The 17,340-nt window shown below is 47.6% G+C and overlaps 1 protein-coding gene across 1 annotated transcript in view; it reads left to right on the top strand.

Annotated features, from left to right (window-relative positions):
* The window catches only part of LOC146854039 (echinoidin-like), a 199,564-nt gene that overhangs the window by 169,894 nt on the left and 12,330 nt on the right, over positions 1-17,340 (top strand). Inside the window, exon 6 of the mRNA XM_085650488.1 lies at positions 14,836-14,911. Coding sequence (XP_085506614.1) covers positions 14,836-14,911 — 76 coding nt within the window. The remainder of the gene's footprint in view (positions 1-14,835; positions 14,912-17,340) is intronic.

Below are 17,340 nucleotides of genomic sequence, written 5' to 3'. Positions count from 1 at the left end.
GCACACATGAACTACATCATGCTCAGCATGAGAGACATAAGCCTTTTTCCCCCCTGGGACCCACTTTAAACAACATTGCATGTCTGTCACACCTGGACACAATGCCAGAAGTGACAGTTACAAAAAAGGTGCACAGTCAAAGGCACTCACCTGTTCCCCTGGTCTCCCATACAGGCTGGGGTACTGTGGGAGGAGCACATCCAGCAGGGCCTCATTTTCCTCCTGGGTGAATGGCTGTGCCCTCTCCATAGTCCTTGACATGGTGCCAGAGGAATTACAGACAGCAGCAGTGTGGTCGACAGGAAAGTTGTGCAGGCAAGTGCCCTCTCATAGGTTCTGCCTGACTTATATCTGTCTTGCTGGGGGCTTCATTTACAGGAGTACAGAGTGATTGGTCAGACTCATTTGCATCCTACGTTTCCTACAATCCCTTTAAACATACACCAATGACACGAATCTGCATGGTTCAAAATTTGAGCATCAGAGCAAGGCAAACACCACTTTGCAACATTGTAATTTTTAGCCCAACTGACTTTTCCAGACCACATGATGTGCACATTGCAACTTAAATCTCGGTATCCATGACAACCAGCACCCATTTTGAGCCTAATACTTGTCCACTATGTATTTTTGGAGTCAAAAACACAACTACGGTGCGTTTCACACGTACCCGTACACTTACGGCACCACTCCAATAGTGATACGGACTGTAGACACGTTCTCAGAGCGTGTGTACGGTCCGTATCACTGTATTAGTGGTGCCGTAGGAGTATGCGTGTGTGTTCGGACCGTACACACGACGTGTGTACGGTCCGTATCACTATAGGAGGGTTCCCGTAGGAGTACGCATGTGTGTACGGACTGTACACACACGCATACTCCTACGGCAACACTCCTATAGTGATACGGACCGTACACATGCCGTGTGTACGGTCCGTATCACTATAGCAGGGTTGCCGTAGGAGTACGCGTGTGTGTACGGACCATACACACGTCGTGTGTACGGTCCGTATCACTATAGGAGTGGTGCCGTAGGAGTCGCGTGTGTGTACGGACCTTCCGTATCACTATAGGAGTGGTGCCGTAGGAGTACGCGTGTGTGTACGGACCGTACACACGACATGTGTACTGTACGTATCACTGTATTAGTGTTGCCGCAGGAGTACGCGTGTGTGTATGGACCATCCACACATCGTGTGTACGGTCCGTACCACTATAGGAGTGGTGCCGCAGGAGTACGCGTGTGTTCACGGACCATACACACGACGTGTGTACGGTCCGTATCACTATAGGAGTGTTGCCGTAGGAGTACGTGTGTGTGTACGGACCGTACACACACGTGTACTCCTACGGCAACACTCCTATAGTGATACAGACCGTACACACGTCGTGTGTATAGTCCGTATCACTATAGGAGGGTTGCCGTAGGAGTACTCGTGTGTGTACGGACCGTACACACACACGTACTCCTACGGCAACACTCCTATAGTGATACGGACCGTACACATGCTCAGAGTGTGTGTACGGTGCGTTTCACATGCTTAAACTGGTGATAGGAGGCACACACGAAAGGAATGGAGGTCGCAGACTCGCACAAGGCTGTACATCAAGTCATTGTCATTGCAGACTGTCGTGTGCAGGGACTATGTTTGTCAGGCAGTGAAATTGCACATGTCTCCTCATGTAGTTGCACAATTGTTGTGTGATGACCTGTGTACACATGTCATGTGTGATGGTGCACCATGTGGCACACTTTCCCTTCACACTTTTCACATGTGTGCCTGTAGTACAAACGTGTCAAGCACTGCATGACTGGCATGGCACAGTCACCACCACCTGCAACTGTCCCCTTATGCTATGGACAGGGACACTAGCAACTGACATTTAACGATCAGCATGCCCCGATGTGACCATGTCATGTGTATGTCATGTGTTCCCATGCGCTTGCTGTTAGTGTTCCGTCAACTACATCTGCTGTTGCTGCATCCAACATGTGTCTGTGTAGAGATGGGCATGGCACACATCTGCGCACACCATGCCACATGTGGATTCCCACGTAAGCAGGGTCTGTATGCATCGGACATGACATTTTCACATGAGGACATATCTGCGTCGTCTCAATGTCTTTGGTTTGTGTTTTCACGTGTACCCCTTCATTGCAATGTGTTTGATCTGTACATTTGACATTCCATGTGACCTGTGCGTCTAGCTTGCCGTCAGCTGTCTGTATGAGATGGCATCCTTTAAATGCAGCTATGTGGATGTATGTCACTCCTGTGATGTCTCTGGCTGTTCACTAAGACTGGCCCCCAGGTGTTTTCAGGGCATGTCATGTAGACTTGCCAATCAACGGATGTATCTTGCTTTTTGTCAGAGTTTCACCAAGCTGGCAAACGTGTCCTGGATGTATTGCACAGACCAGACTCTGTTTTCATCTGATGTGTAGTAGCAGTTTTGCATGTGCTATGTTCATTGACATTGATGATGTCATGATCTAAATCTTCCTTATTCAATTCCATTTTCTGCAGGGCACCGCCTGTCCCCCGACCAATGCCAGACTTGGGTGCCATGAGGGAACGTGACTGCATCCGACGTTACCGATTCACACAACAGTTGATTGAGGACTTGACCGCCAAGCTGGCACCACACCTCCAACCGCGACACAGGTATCCTACTGCGCTGACCCCCAAGATGAAGGTGATGTCAGTCCTACATTTTTTTGCCACCAGTACGTTTCAATTCACCATAGCTGATGTGGGTGGCATGTCCCAGACAAAGTTCAGCCGTGTCCTGCGTGATGTTTTGGCAGTCATGTTGGAGCACCTTGATGAATTTATCCATTTCCCTACTCCTGAGGAGTTGGCAGGTGTCAAGGGTGATTTCTATGCCCTGGGAGGTATGCCCCATGTCATTGGGTCCATTGATGGGACACATGTAGCTTTGGTACCACCACAGGCACAGGAGGTAGCCTATCGCAACCGTAAACATTACCACTCTATTAATGCCCTTGTGGTGTGTCTTGCGAACATTCTGATTTCCCATGTCTGTGCATGGTTTCCAGGGTCAGCACACGATGCCTACATCATGAGGCATAGCAGGGTGCCAGAAATGTTGCTGCGGCTGCACAACGAATGAGCATGTATTGTTGGTGGGTATACTCCGTTTGTCCTGTGTGTTGCGTTAGCTTTGGCTCTTACGGCATCTCCTGACCCACTTCTTTACATGATGTTTCCATGTAGGTGACTCTGGATATCCCAACATGCCATGGCTGATGACACCTCTCCGCAACCCAAGATCAGCTGCAGATCACCGCTACAACAATGCACACGGGCAGACCAGGCGAGTGATTGAGAGGACCTTTGGCCTCATGAAGAGCCGATTCCGGTGCCTTCACAAGACAGGCGGGTCCCTCCCATATGCACCGGTGAAGGTCTGCAATATCATCCTTGTGTGCTGCATGCTGCACAACTTGGCAGTGGAGAAGGCAGTGCCACTCATCCTGGATCCGGATGAGCAGGAACATCCACCCGTGGAGGATGAAGGGCTTGGTCAGGAGGCAAGTGACGAGGAGGAGGAGGAGGATATCCAGAGTCAGCTCATACGCAACTTCTTCTCATAATGGTGAGTCACTGGGTCTGAGGGTGCACGCTTGTATCCTTGGGTGGCATGTGTTGCAATGTGTGTGTCCAGCTGACTGTATGCTAAGTGAATTAGATGTGTGTTCTGATGTGTCACTCGAGTGAGGATGTCATTCCACACATTTTTGCAGATACACTAGCTTTTAAATTAGCATGGGGACAACATTGTTCATGTTTAGTAACTGACCATGTATGCGTTGAAAGATCTTTGCACTCACTTCTTGTGTGTCTGTCATTCCCAGGTACTTGCGCATTTGTTGTCTGCTCGTGTCATCGTTGTCCTCCTGCTATTCCTCATGAGTATTGCAACGTGTGGTGAATCAGCGTTCCATGCATGGACACGGGGAACTGTCATTTTGGGTAAGGATTTAAGCAAGGCTTTTTTTGGGTGGTACGTGTTTGGAATGTGTGGGGACTGCTCCTGTGCATGTTGTGTTCACATGCATACATGTCGACTCACCATGGGGCACATGACATGTTGCATGACTCCCATGAATTGATAGTCACCCTTCCTGACAGTCATCTGTAATGGGTTTTTGATTCAGGTTAACTCATCAATGTGTGTAACAATTCCCTCTGAAACATACGGGATGCTATGGGTGGACATAATGTAGGACATCCCCATAACAGGCTCAATGGTGAATTTCAGTCTCTCCGTGTGCAGCACGAGGTGTTTGGTCATCCCCTTAACTTGTGTGCCAGTTCATTTGGATTTACAACAACCGTGTTGTGAAGGGGGTGTCCAGTGTAGGTCCCACATGTTCAGTCAATTGACCTGTGAGTATGTTCAGATAGATGCTTTTCCCTTAGTGTGAGTTTGAGTAATAAAGGTGTTCATCACACTCATAAGTGCCTCATCTCTGTCAATGCAGGTCTCTTGCCACTTTGCATGCGTCAGCTCTGGCATAGTTGTCAAAGATTGTGCCTAGGAGTGTATGTGTAGTTCGTCAACATGCATGCAGTTCTTCATGGATAATGATCTCTATTGTGCTTTAGGTCCATGTGTGTGTATGTTTTTGGGCAGGTTGCTCACCCCAACGGGCCGCCCACGCCTGTTGAGGGTGTGTCTCCTGTGCGCAGCTTGGCCTTCTGTTTCCTGATCCGGTGTCAGTCATCTTTGGTGATTGTTCATCCATTTTCTCTGGGTGAGCCATGACTAACCTGACATTCCGTATGCCTGTAGCATTTTTTGTCCTTTATGACCTCCTTGTCTTTGTGTGCAAGTTTTGGCCTAGTTTCCAGTACATGGCACCTGCTGCTGCGGGCCCAGCGGAAAGGGACCTCCAAAAAACAGGATTCTGCAACCCACATACCTCCAAGATGCTCCTCCCTTCCTCCCTCCACCCATTCATTAGGCTGTCATCAGCTTGTCTGTGCCACTGTTGCCGCCACGCGGTGCCAAAGATAGGACCGTCAGCACATGCAACGTGCACATTGCATGACCCTCATGTCCTTGCATGACCCAAATCACACAACAGTCTTATGTTGCAGCCACCCCCCAAGCAATGTCCAACCAAAAATAAACCGCATGCTCTCAGGCATACCCTAAGCGCACACACGACACATTCGCATGCTGAGTGTGCAACTCCAACTGCCTACACAGCGCTGCCCCACCTTCCAGGCCCTGCCACAACAACCAGGTAATGTCCCTCCTAATCCACACCGGCTCAGTCCAACAGCACGCTATTGGACTCTGTTACCTCCTCAACACAACAGGACCACACATCACATTCATGACAGTGACGTGGATAAAAGCATCCGCAGCACACTTCTTCATCGATGGTGTGCATCCTGGACTCTACGCTCACAATTGCCATGCAACTCAGCAGCATCTATACATCATGCTGCAACACCCTCCGCATGATGCACATTACCCACAGATAGATCCACTCCAAGGCAAGACAGACCGTCCCCCAGGTCCACGACACCAGCTTTGTCAACTACAGCCCCGCACCCTACAGAGCAAGTACAGCCAAACGCCCGGCAAACTTGTGCACATCCAGGGTGCATCTGCACACCTCAGCTTCAACATCCCGTGCACCAGCCACATCAACGTCCACCTGAGACAGCTGCAAGGGATCACTGTGTGCTGCAGGATGACCTTCACACTCCTCACATACACTCAGGAGGCAGTCCACAACCCCAGGCCACAAAATCAACCTTGGACGTCGGTCTTCCAAGACCCCGTTGGCCCAACTCTATGCATCCAAACTTGGCCTGGCACCATTCTTCACATCCACCAAACTCCAGCATGAAGGAGATGGTTCTCCCACCTGCCCAAACATACCTGGGACTCCCTCCCCGGGAACCTCCACATGAGCCATGACCTCTGGCCCTTCCTCATCCTCTTCCTAATTGGTCTGTCCACACAGTATTGCATGCCCCCCCTCAGCAGCTTGAGGCCATCACGGGTGACTATTGTGCTCCGAGTCTGTATTGGATGATACATTGTGACCCATGTGTGTCCTGGACCAGAAAACAGATCCCAGAGTATGGATGGCTGGAGTTAGTTCAACACTCAGGCATAGTTTGACATTTCCCCACACGTATGTTGTGGACTCATGCTAAATGACTGCAACATCAAATTTAAATTATTTGTTTTTATTCTCGGTGGGGTGCGTGTTTTGTTAGAAAAAAGTAGGTGCTATACCGTGTGCCTAGAATCCAAAGTTCACAGGGGGAGTTGGGATCCTTGGCATTTTAAGTCATCAGAGTCCAGACCACATTGTTGGTCATCATTGGTCAGACTGTGACCAGCAAGTCCATGTGGCAGAGAATGTCAGTGAATAGGGTGCTGCTGTTGCGCATGAAGGCCAGGTGCCAGGCCAGGTGACCTGGGAGATGTGGATGGTCCGCTGCCTCTCACGGTCTTTTCTGTGGATGACCCACCTTCCTCGGGGGACCCTCAGATGCAGGCCTTGACGATGCTTGGGACGCTCCGTCAGATGAATGTTATGTTATGTTACCTTCGGTTTATATAGCGCCAACTCACCTACAGGTTTCTAGGCGCTTAGAACCTCTAGCCAACAACTATAATTCTGGTTGGTGGTGGTCTTCGCCTGGTGGCACAGGGAGGGTTTCCCATGTTGTCGGCGATCCGACGGAGTGAACGGCTTATGTCCGTTTGCACCGCCAGGAGCTCAGCCAGTCTTGCCTCCATCCGTCCTTGGTGTTGTTGTTGACTGGCGTGTTGCTCAGCCTGCTGATTTTTCATCTCTGTGAGGGTCTCCACTACCTGACTGATGGCCCTTGTGTCACGCCGGTATGCCTCCATGATGTTGCGTACGTGTGACATACCGGTCCCTTCAGCTGGCTGGTCAGGTTCTCGCCTCCACTCCCACCACCCCTGCCCACACGAGCCAGGCCTGCCATTGTGGGCACATCAGGTCTACGTGACCCCTGAGGGATGGCAGTTGCGGTGTTGTCTGCCTCCTCCTGGGTGCACGGCGAACCTTGTCCCTCCAGGTCAGACTGGCTCAGTTGTTCAGTGCGGGCAGGGCTCCTGGGTGTCTCCTGGGATGTGGCAGGAATAGGGGTGGTGGTTGGCACAGATGTACCTGACGCAGGTGCTGCAGGGGCTTGGACACCAGAGGGTCCAGGTGGGTTGGGGTCATCCACGGAGTGTTGAGAGGCGTCACTGCCGGTGGTATCAGATTCCTCCCGAGCCTTGGGACTGTGATTCTCCCCCCCCATTGTTGGGGGGAGATCCATGACGTTGCCCTCTGTGTGAGAAAGAGACTATGTTAATGCTGTTTCATGCGACATCCATGTTTCATACATATTCAAGTTGGCACAGTTCCTCCAGGTACTTGTAGATGCCTAGCATTCCCCTCAATGTTCACTTCTACAGGAACACCATCAGCATCACGACCAACACCGAAGATACTCTCTCCACCGCCGAACACCTACACTTCCAGATCCACACCGACCCCTAGATCACCCTCAGAGGAACACTAATCTACAGAACCCTGGGCCGGCGCACACAATTCATCAAAACCATTGCCGACTTTATCAGCCCGCACGCCCTGGTATCACCACAATACATCCTCCTAGGGGACATAAACTTCCACCTTGAAACAAACGATAGCAACACCACCACCCTGCTGGACAACCTCGCAAACCTCAGACTCAAGCAACTGGTGGACACGCCCACCCACCGCGCTGGCCACACGCTCGACCCCATCTTCGCCACCAGCAACCACGTCTACTTCAGCCACTCCACCATACTACACTGGACCGACCACAGCTGCTTTCACTTCACCTTCAAGAAGACCATATCCCACCACCACACGCAACAGATCCCCCGCAGATGCGGGAGCAAAGTCACCACAGACCAACTAACCACATCACTGATCAAGAACCCACCTGTCAACACCCCTGACACCAACAACGCAGTACACAATCTCGCACAGTGGATCAGCAACTGCGCCGACGACCTCGCTCAACTCAAGAACCCCCCAGGCATGACCGGCAACAGAAATACCTTGTGGTTCACAGACGCCCCCAAAGTCACAAAGAAAACCTGCATAACCCTCGAAAAAACCTTGCGTCATGAACCGACATCAGAAAACATGACAGCCCTCAAGAGTGCCACCCGCGACTACCACCAGATGATCCGCACCACCAAAAGGACATCATTCAAAGAGCGGCTGGACAACAAAACCCACAACAGCAAGGAACTCTTCAGCATCATCAAAGAGCTCTACAACCCCAGTGCCAGCAACAACGACATCACACCATCACAAGACCTCTGCAACTCCCTCAACACGTTCTTCCACCGCAAGATCATAGAGATACACGACATCTTCGGACCCCAGACTCCGCTTCCAGCCGCCAAACCTACGACCACCAACACCACCCCCAGCGCATGGACACCCATCAGCACTGAAGACACCACCTACGTCATGAACACCATCCACTCTGGCTCCCCCTCCGACCCATGCCCTCATCATATCTTCAACAAAGTCAACACCACCATCGCACCCCACCTACGCAACGGCATAAACAGATCCTTCACGTCAGCCACCTTTCCTGAGAGCTGGAAACACGCAGAGATCAACGGCCTTCTGAAGAAAACCACAGCGGACCCCAAAGACCTCAAGAACTTCCGCCCCATCTCCCTCCTCCCCTTCCCGGCTAAAGTCATCGAGAAAACCGGCAAGAAACAGCTGACTACATTTATCAAAGCAAACAACTCGCTGTACCCCTCCCAGTCCGTTTTTAGAGTCAACCACAGCACCGAGACCACCCTCATTGCAGCCCCGGATGACATCAGGACCCTGATGGACAACGGAGAAACAAACGCTCTCATCCTCCTGGACCTCTCGGCAGCCTTTGACACCGTCTGCCAACGCACCCTAAGAACTCGCCTCTACAATACTGGGATCCAAGGAAAGGGCCTGGACTGGATCACCTCGTTCCTCTCCAACAGAAACCAAAGAGTACGCCTCCCCCGTTCATCTCCGCGGCCACCGAGATCATCTGCGGCGTACCCCAAGGCTCATCGCTAAGCCAAACCCTCTTCAATATCTACATGAGCCCCCTCGCCGCCATCGCACGCAAACACAATATCAACATCATCTCTTACGCCGACGACGGCCAGCTGATACTCTCCGTCACAAAAGACCCAGACAAGGCCGAAAGCAACCTCCAGGAAAGAATGAAAGATGTCGCTGAATGGATGAAGCACAGCCGTCTGAAGCTCAACTCGGACAAAAGGGAGGTCTTAATCCTCGGACAATCCCCATCCGCCTGGGACGACTCCTGGTGGCCCACAGCGCTGGGCACCGCACCTACACCCACGGACCACGCACGCAACCTGGGATTCATCCTGGACTCCTCCCTCACGATGACCAAGCAAGTCAACGCCATCTCGTCCGCATGCTTCAACACCCTGTGCATACTCCAAAAGATCCCCAACAAAACCAGAAAGACTGTCACCCAAGCCCTCGTCACCAGCCATCTGGACTACGGGAACGCCCTATACGCAGGAACCACAGCCAAACTCCAGAAACATCTCCGGCGCATACAGAACGCCTCCGCACGACTCATCCTCGACATCCCTCGCCACAGCCACATATCTGACCACCTGAGGAACCTGCGCCGGCTCCCCGTCAACAAGAGGATCACATTCAGGCTGCTCACCCACGCACACAAGGCACTCCACAACATGGGCCCAGAATACCTCAACAACAGCCTCTCGTTCCACACCTCCACCGGCCAGCTCCGCTCCGCCAGCCTCGCCCTCGCCACCGTCCCACGGATTCAGAGAACCACCACCGGAGGAAGATCGTTCTCCTACCTGGCAGCCAAGAAATGGAACTCCCTCCCCGCACACCTACGACGGACCCAGGACCATCTCACTTTCAGGAGACACCTCTAGACCTGGCTTTTGGAGCAGTAGTAGCACCCCCCCTCCCCTCAGCACCTTGAGACCCTCACGGGTGAGTAGTGCGCTCTATAAATGTTCTTGATTTGATTTGATTTGAGCTTGTGGTGTTGGTGTTTGTGTTTACAGTGGTCAGAGGAGGGCCTTGTGCTGCCTACAGCAGGGCCAAGTGTCAGCTACCTTGTCAGTACTTAGTCAGTCTCTGTGCATTGAGCATGGTGCATGGGCATGTACCTGGGCCATATGGGCTGAGGGCAATGGTGTATGCTTCAGAGTTGAACAATGCATTTTGTGAGCCCCCCACTCCCAGCATCCCGGACATCCAGTCTTGTGTTTGTGGTTCGTGTAGCCTGGGACATAGCATGGCCTTGCGTTGTGAATGGGGCATACACATGTTGGTGGCAAGAGCATTGTTTTTGAGTGTGGTTGTGTCCGGTGAGGGCTTGAGGTTAGTTGCGTGCATTTGTGGTAGTTGGGGTGTGGATGCCATTCCCCCATGTTACGTAAGTTGTTTGTGTACTCACCAGGCTCGGCAACTCCTTCGACTCCGTGTACTCCCACCGGTGGAAGCAGGGCCATCACCTTCTCCTCCCAGGGATGGTAATGTACCGGTCTGTGGGGCAGCCCACCTCCAGTGATGTTGCTCTGGGCGTAGTCCTCGTTCATTTTGCGCTTGACTGCCCTACTCAGATCGTACCACCTGGCTTGGCATTCATTCCTCGTCCTTCTGATGGGCGCAACAGCATTCACCCGATCGACGATCCTCTGCCACAGGCGTGTTTTTTCGGCTATGCTGGTCTGTCTGACCAATGTTCCGAAGAGATGTGGCTCGACTCTGATGACTTCGTTGACAAGGATGTCTAGCTCCTCCCTAGTGAACTTTGGATTCTTGTCTGTGGGCACGGTGTGGGGTGAGGGTGTGGATGGTTGTGGGTGTGTGAATGTGAAGGTGTATGGGTGTAGTAGTTGTTGTGTGGTCTGTAGCGTCAGTGAGTCTGTTGCAAAGGCTCATGGTTTGTGTGTGAGGGCCCTTTTTATTGGTCCATTTCTGGGTGGGCCTGAGTTTGGAATTTTGGTGGGTGTGTTATATGAGGTGGTTGTGATTTTGGGCCTCTGTTTGCCTGTTTGGATGTGCCAGGTCAGTCATTTTGATGTTTTTTCTAGTGTAGACGTGTTTTGTGGTGTTTTGTCCGATTCGAATTGACCCTCCTTGTGCTGTTTTACAGTGTCCGGGTTCAGTACGAGTTGTTTTTGCGTATGTAAGGCGCGTACATACACGATGCTGGGGGACGGGGCTGGGATACGGTGTGTTCATGTACGGACCTGGGGTAAATCCTGGGGTACGGTGCATCCAAGTACGGGGCTGGGGTACGGTGCTGACATAGGGGGGGTACGGTGCTGACATATGGGCGGACATACGCGTGGCGGAGGGGGGGGGCTGTAGGACTCGTATCCCGGCCACAGGTTTACCCGGGATACGGGTGGTATGGAGTTCGCTGCGGACGGGACTTTTTACATACGCTTGTGTATTTGGAATGGCGGTACGGATCGTACTTGTGCGGTCGGACTTCAGTTTTACGATGTGTACGTAAAACTGTCCGGGGACGTCTCGGGGAATTTTCCCTATACGATTCGTATGTATTTTTCACGTACGAATCGTACTTCACCGGTGGGACGGTCCTTGTACAATTCGTACGTAAAAAAATACGGATACGAGCCGTACAGTACATTTTTTTACCCAATCGGAATCGGCACCTCTATGTGGAAAACTAAAGTGTTTTAAATATGTTTATGTGAAAATCCTTTTTGGATTGTTCATCCATTGAATCCAAATGATATCACTTCTTTTATAGATTTACAGATATATTTAGTTTATAAAGAAATTGTGAGAAAATGGGTTGTTTGTTGACTGGATTATTAGCCCTGGCCAATTTCTTGCAGGGTGAACCACAAAGGTCACTAAAATAACATGCCAGGTAGCTTGGCACAACTGGCAGTCAGGCATAACTGGGAGGCAATGTGTAAAGTATTTATGCAGCACAAAAACAGCAATAAAGTGGAAAAACAACACCAGAAAACTTCCAAACTAATTTAGAAAAATAGAGTAAATGTTAATAAATTGACACTAGAATGACAAAAATCCAATCAGTAGAACTAGGGTTATGAACTTATAAAGTTTTTAGTGTTTTTAGTTTTAAGTGATCTACGTGCCAACTGGGGATATCTAGTTCACATGTGACTTGTTAAAAGTCAAAGGCTAAAGCTGACCACAATGAAGTGTGGTTTGGTAACAAGAAATGTATTGGGCAATATCAAGGCTTACCTTCAGACTTAAAACAATTCTTGAAGAAAAAGTTCTGAGAGGCAAGGCTACATGAAATGTCCATGAGGTCGTCATTTGGTGAAGCTGAAGTGAAGATTTCTACATTGCGACGTAGTTGCTGAAATGGACAAGGCAGAGGGCTGTATCGTAAAACAATTCCAGGAGGTCAGAATCCCCTTTGGTGAAAGACTACTGAAACTGATTTTCTGCTGCATTGAACAATGTAGCAGGAGTAGCTATGAAGTCAAATCGACCGGCAATGCAAGCAGGTTGGTCCCAGTCTCCTCCTGGTTCTCAGAGCATGTTGCTAATCAAATTAGTTGTCGCTTGCATCGACTGATACGGTGAGCCTTGGAAATCATTTATAAATGGTTCACATGGATTTATGATGTGAGCCTTTGAAACCCCTCCAAATTAAAAGTGGGAAAGTGTCTTGTCCTTGACACATTTCTGTGAGGCGTAGGTTTACAAATGTATTTATATACACTCATAAACAAGGACTGTAAGGTTTAAATAACACCTGTACATACATTGTTATTTGCAGTCATTTATATTATATTACACCTTTTTATGACTTAACAAAATTGTACCTTTCCTGGGTAAGTCTCTTTCCCCCAATCCATACTGTGTGTGCATTTGGGTATTATTTAGCTGTTTGTTCTTCCTGCTACTTAGGAACTCCTTGTTTTGGATGATTTTACAGTGGTGACATTTATGTGATTGGGGCATTTATTTCTTGAGATACTGTTCTGAAACATAGCTTCTCCAGGCACATCTCATTTCTACAGTGGTGTATAATTTGTCTGCGCTGTAAGGGTGTTATGTACTGTGTACCCATGTTATGTTTATGGACAGTTTTAGAGGCCCTCCTGCAGAAAATTAACTCATTTCTAAAGTGGATTATACTTGTTAGATTTTAGCCGATCTATGATTTGCGAATAATTTTGAAAATGCAATGTTCAACATTCACTACATGAGTACTACCTAATGGGTATTTCCCAACCCTCGCCCTGATGAAGATCCAGTACAAATACCTTTAGAGGGCCTAAATATAGATATGATAATAGTGTACTGTGTTTATGTGATTTAGAAGCCTGCAAATACCTTTGGAGAAAAAAAGGAAAAAAGAGGTACTTGGGTACAGTGTGAATGAAAGTAGATGGAATGAATGTGAAGAACTGCATGGGTGTTAACGAAGAAAGTGATTTTACTATTTTTCAGCTCTTTTTGTTCTGAGTCCTAAGGAGAACCCCTAAGGACACCTGCAAGGGTTCAAAATGCGTTGACAGTTTATCTTTAGCCAAACAAGTGTTTTGTGCAAAATATACCACGAATATAATATGAATTAATCTATTTTGCGCTCAGTAGGATCACTGTTTGGTGGTATGTCAATGTAAAAGAAAGAAAACGTCTAATATTTTGCTTGGATGGCACTTTACAGGGTTTACAAGTATTATTCCTGTATTGTTTAATCTAAATCTTTAATTGTACAGAACCAAAGAGACGAACAAAGAAATGATTGGTTGTTTGTTCTTATTGCAATGAGTATTGTAATTTTTTCAGTGTTGCATGTTTTGTAAAGGAGTCTATGTCTGTGTATTGTAAGTTCATTAATTTTTTATGAAATGTGTAAAAATTGATGAGTATTGATGAAAAGAATGTTTCACAAAACAACTTGAAATTTGAACAAATATTGTCTGAATAAATTTAAAGGATAGTAGTAATTTAATAGTGTGATCATTAAGATGAATGATTGATTGAAAGATTATCAGTATTGGCATTTTTACAGTTGATTTACATAGTATATATGGCTTAGCCCTACTGATTAAGGGCCAAACCCTTGAGAGGTTTAAGAACTTCCTAAATCTGGCATTTTCATAATTGTAATGATAAATCCGACTTTACCATTACCATTAAAGAGGGTGTATCATTAAATATGTTTAACTGCTCCCAATTAGAAATTACAGCTTACGAAATATAATGGGGAATCCCCAAAAATATAACCAATGGCCTCAAACAAGTGAAAAACAAATGTAGTAGTTTTGCAATTACCGAACATGTAACTGTTTTCATTGATATATTAATTACCAAAAATTATAATATGTAAATGTTTCTTATCATATTGCTATTATTGCATTTTCTTTTGACCTTTTGATGCTGAAAATGTAAGCAAATAGTATTAAGGAAGTCTAGAAGACCGACACCTACCTAAACCTACCCAAAAGCAGCAATAAAGTGGAAACACTCTATGCTGAGAAGTCTATCTTACATAACAGCTATAGAGGCTAGGGTATGGACCCAATAAACAATGACATATTTCACTGAGCTCATCCATTAAAGCCTTATTGCATATCTCTATCTGTTGAAAGCTCTTCATATACATTGGAAATAAATATGGAAAATGTTAAAAGAAAGTACTTTAGTTAAGGATGATGAGGAAACTATAACAGAAACAATGAGACAATACTATTTTCTCTCTGCTCTAGGACACATTACTTGGAATGATTGCGGTCTGGCAGGAACTTCTCTCTATTACGTCTGTAAATATTACCTCAGTAATCGGTAAGACTCCATTATTCATATAGTATTTGAAATATTATAAATGAATTTGAAACCTTTTCCTGTGTGCTACAGTTATGGATGTATCCATTAATAAACAAAGGTTAAAGTAACCCTATAGTTAGGAGAAATATTCAGTGACAACATTAACGTTTTGAATTAAAAAAAACACAGGAATTCAGCAGTTATAGTTAGAAGCACTAATAATAGCTTGCGCCTCCGAAATGTACTGCATATGACCTCACATATGACATCACTCATGACATGTTCAATGAGACCATTTATGTCATTACTAATCTCAAATTACATTAGAGGCTGTTGTCAGAGCCACCATATTCCAACATTATGTGATTGTTTTATGTGATTGTTTCATGGTGTAAATTCCTTTTTGTAGGGATACTGACACCTGCAAGACTCTCGCAAGAACAGATGAACCCAAAAACCTACCCTCACTTGTATATTACTCCAGCTCTTGCAAAAGTGTCATGAGCCCATACATTTAATCTATATTGCATGCATGATAGCTGAGTATCGTAGGGTACGTATATTAGACTCTGGTAACAATGAAGCCTCTCCACTGGAACCTCTCTCTTGAGAAAGATTTTCTCCACCCTCAAAATTGTTTTGGACAGGAATTTACAATTTCCCACATTAAAGTACTCAGAACGTATTGTCCCATTAGTCGGGTCTGGGGAAAAAATGGCCTCTCCAATCAAAGCTTTTCACAGTATAAGAGCAGTGCATAGTAGGGTTTGAGAAGTGGCTGAGTTCTCACTCACAGAACTCCTAAGGCCAACAACAGTGTATAGTAGACTATGTGGTGGGACTCAGCATCGGATTGGTAACGCAGGCATTCAGGCAATGCCCGAGGAGCCGGTGTCCGAGTTCCAGCTGTGGGCTGCTTTTTTTAGCAGCCTGGGGACCAATGTGGGCAGTTTATGCGTTATTCGATGCCACCAGCCACCCAGTGGGTGCCTGAGTGGCCTCTCTGGCAGTAGATGGGCATCCATTTACTCCCTTTTATCAACGGCAGAGGTGTTACTCCCTTTCTCTCGCTGGGCCGGCTCATTAACCCTTTTACCGCGGCGCAAATTCTGCCACGGTGCGGGTGCAATAATGAGTGGGCGTGGTTCGGACGGCCTCCGGCGATCCTCCGCACATGCCCACTGCATGGAACAGGTTAATGTATGCAGATTGAGGAGGGGCAGGGGGCCTGAGCAGAAGTGGCCTCACTTGTTTTCAGGTGTGTTTCACCAGTATAAATTAATCCGTGCATTTTTTCTAACACTCCTCTACCCCCTTTTTTTTAAAATACAATTTCGCCAAAGCAGTGTTTTGCGGAAAAGCAATATCTATATTAGCATGTGGGAATAGATTTACCTTTCCATTGGCACCTCTCTTCAGAATGACACTCATGCACAGTAGTGTGTACAGAAGTATTGTCTTCTCTACTAACGCCTATCTCCAGGACAATATGGATGCGGAATATGGTGCGGGTAATATGTGGCCTCTCTGCTGACATCTTTCTCTAGAACAACAGAGATACACAGTACTGTCTGTAAAGGGATTGACCTGCCCGCTAAAGCATCTCCCCGGAGTGAGAGGTGTCTGTAGTATGAGAAAAACATACCTCTCTGCTTCTACATCTTTCCATGCTGACAGGTACACATAGTAAACTGTGGGGACGAACCAACTTTTTTGCTGCCACATCTCTCTTGTATGATATGTCTGCATAGTGGAATGTAGAGAGAATATTGAACCTCTCCTGCAACATGTCTCTTGGATGATGGGTGTGCAAATTTGGGTGTGAAAAAAGGCTTAACTCTGATTACAACTCTGCCCAATATGACAGATGTACAAGGGCGGTGTGGGAAGAAATGATCTCTATGCTGAGAAGTCTATTTTACATAACAGCTATAGAGGCTAGGGTATGGACACACACTGCCCTGGCAAGTCAGATATCGCCTCAGACTAAGACATGTGCAAAGTCGACTGTGGTTAGAGACTGCTCTCTCGGCTCATACCTTTCTTTATGGTGATGAATGTCCATAGTAGGGAATACAATGAAGTAGCCTCCCTGCTGAGAACTGTCTCTTGGACAACTGGTGTGCATGTTTGAATGAGTGGCACACTCAGCTCTCACTCAAACATCTCCCCATGAGGTCAGGAATGTATAGTAGGGCGTAGCCAGAGATAGAACTTTCAGCTAAAACTTTTCTCCACTATCACATCTGCAACAGCGTATAGCAGTGTGTTGAAGCCTCTGTGCCAAGCCCTCTCTTGTATGAGGGGTCTCTATACGACAGTACAGACATGAACTGTTCTCTGTACTGAGATTCACTGATGCAATACAAGTCAACAAACTAGGGTATTCAAATAAATTACTTTTCCATTAACATCTCTCTGTAGCATAAAAGCTGTGCATAGTACAG

The sequence above is a fragment of the Triturus cristatus genome, chromosome 4_1 (genome assembly GCF_964204655.1).
Source record: "Triturus cristatus chromosome 4_1, aTriCri1.1, whole genome shotgun sequence".
Taxonomy (NCBI): domain Eukaryota; kingdom Metazoa; phylum Chordata; class Amphibia; order Caudata; family Salamandridae; genus Triturus; species Triturus cristatus.
Note: the sequence above shows the minus strand (reverse complement) of the source record. Positions and strands in the feature narration are given on the sequence as shown.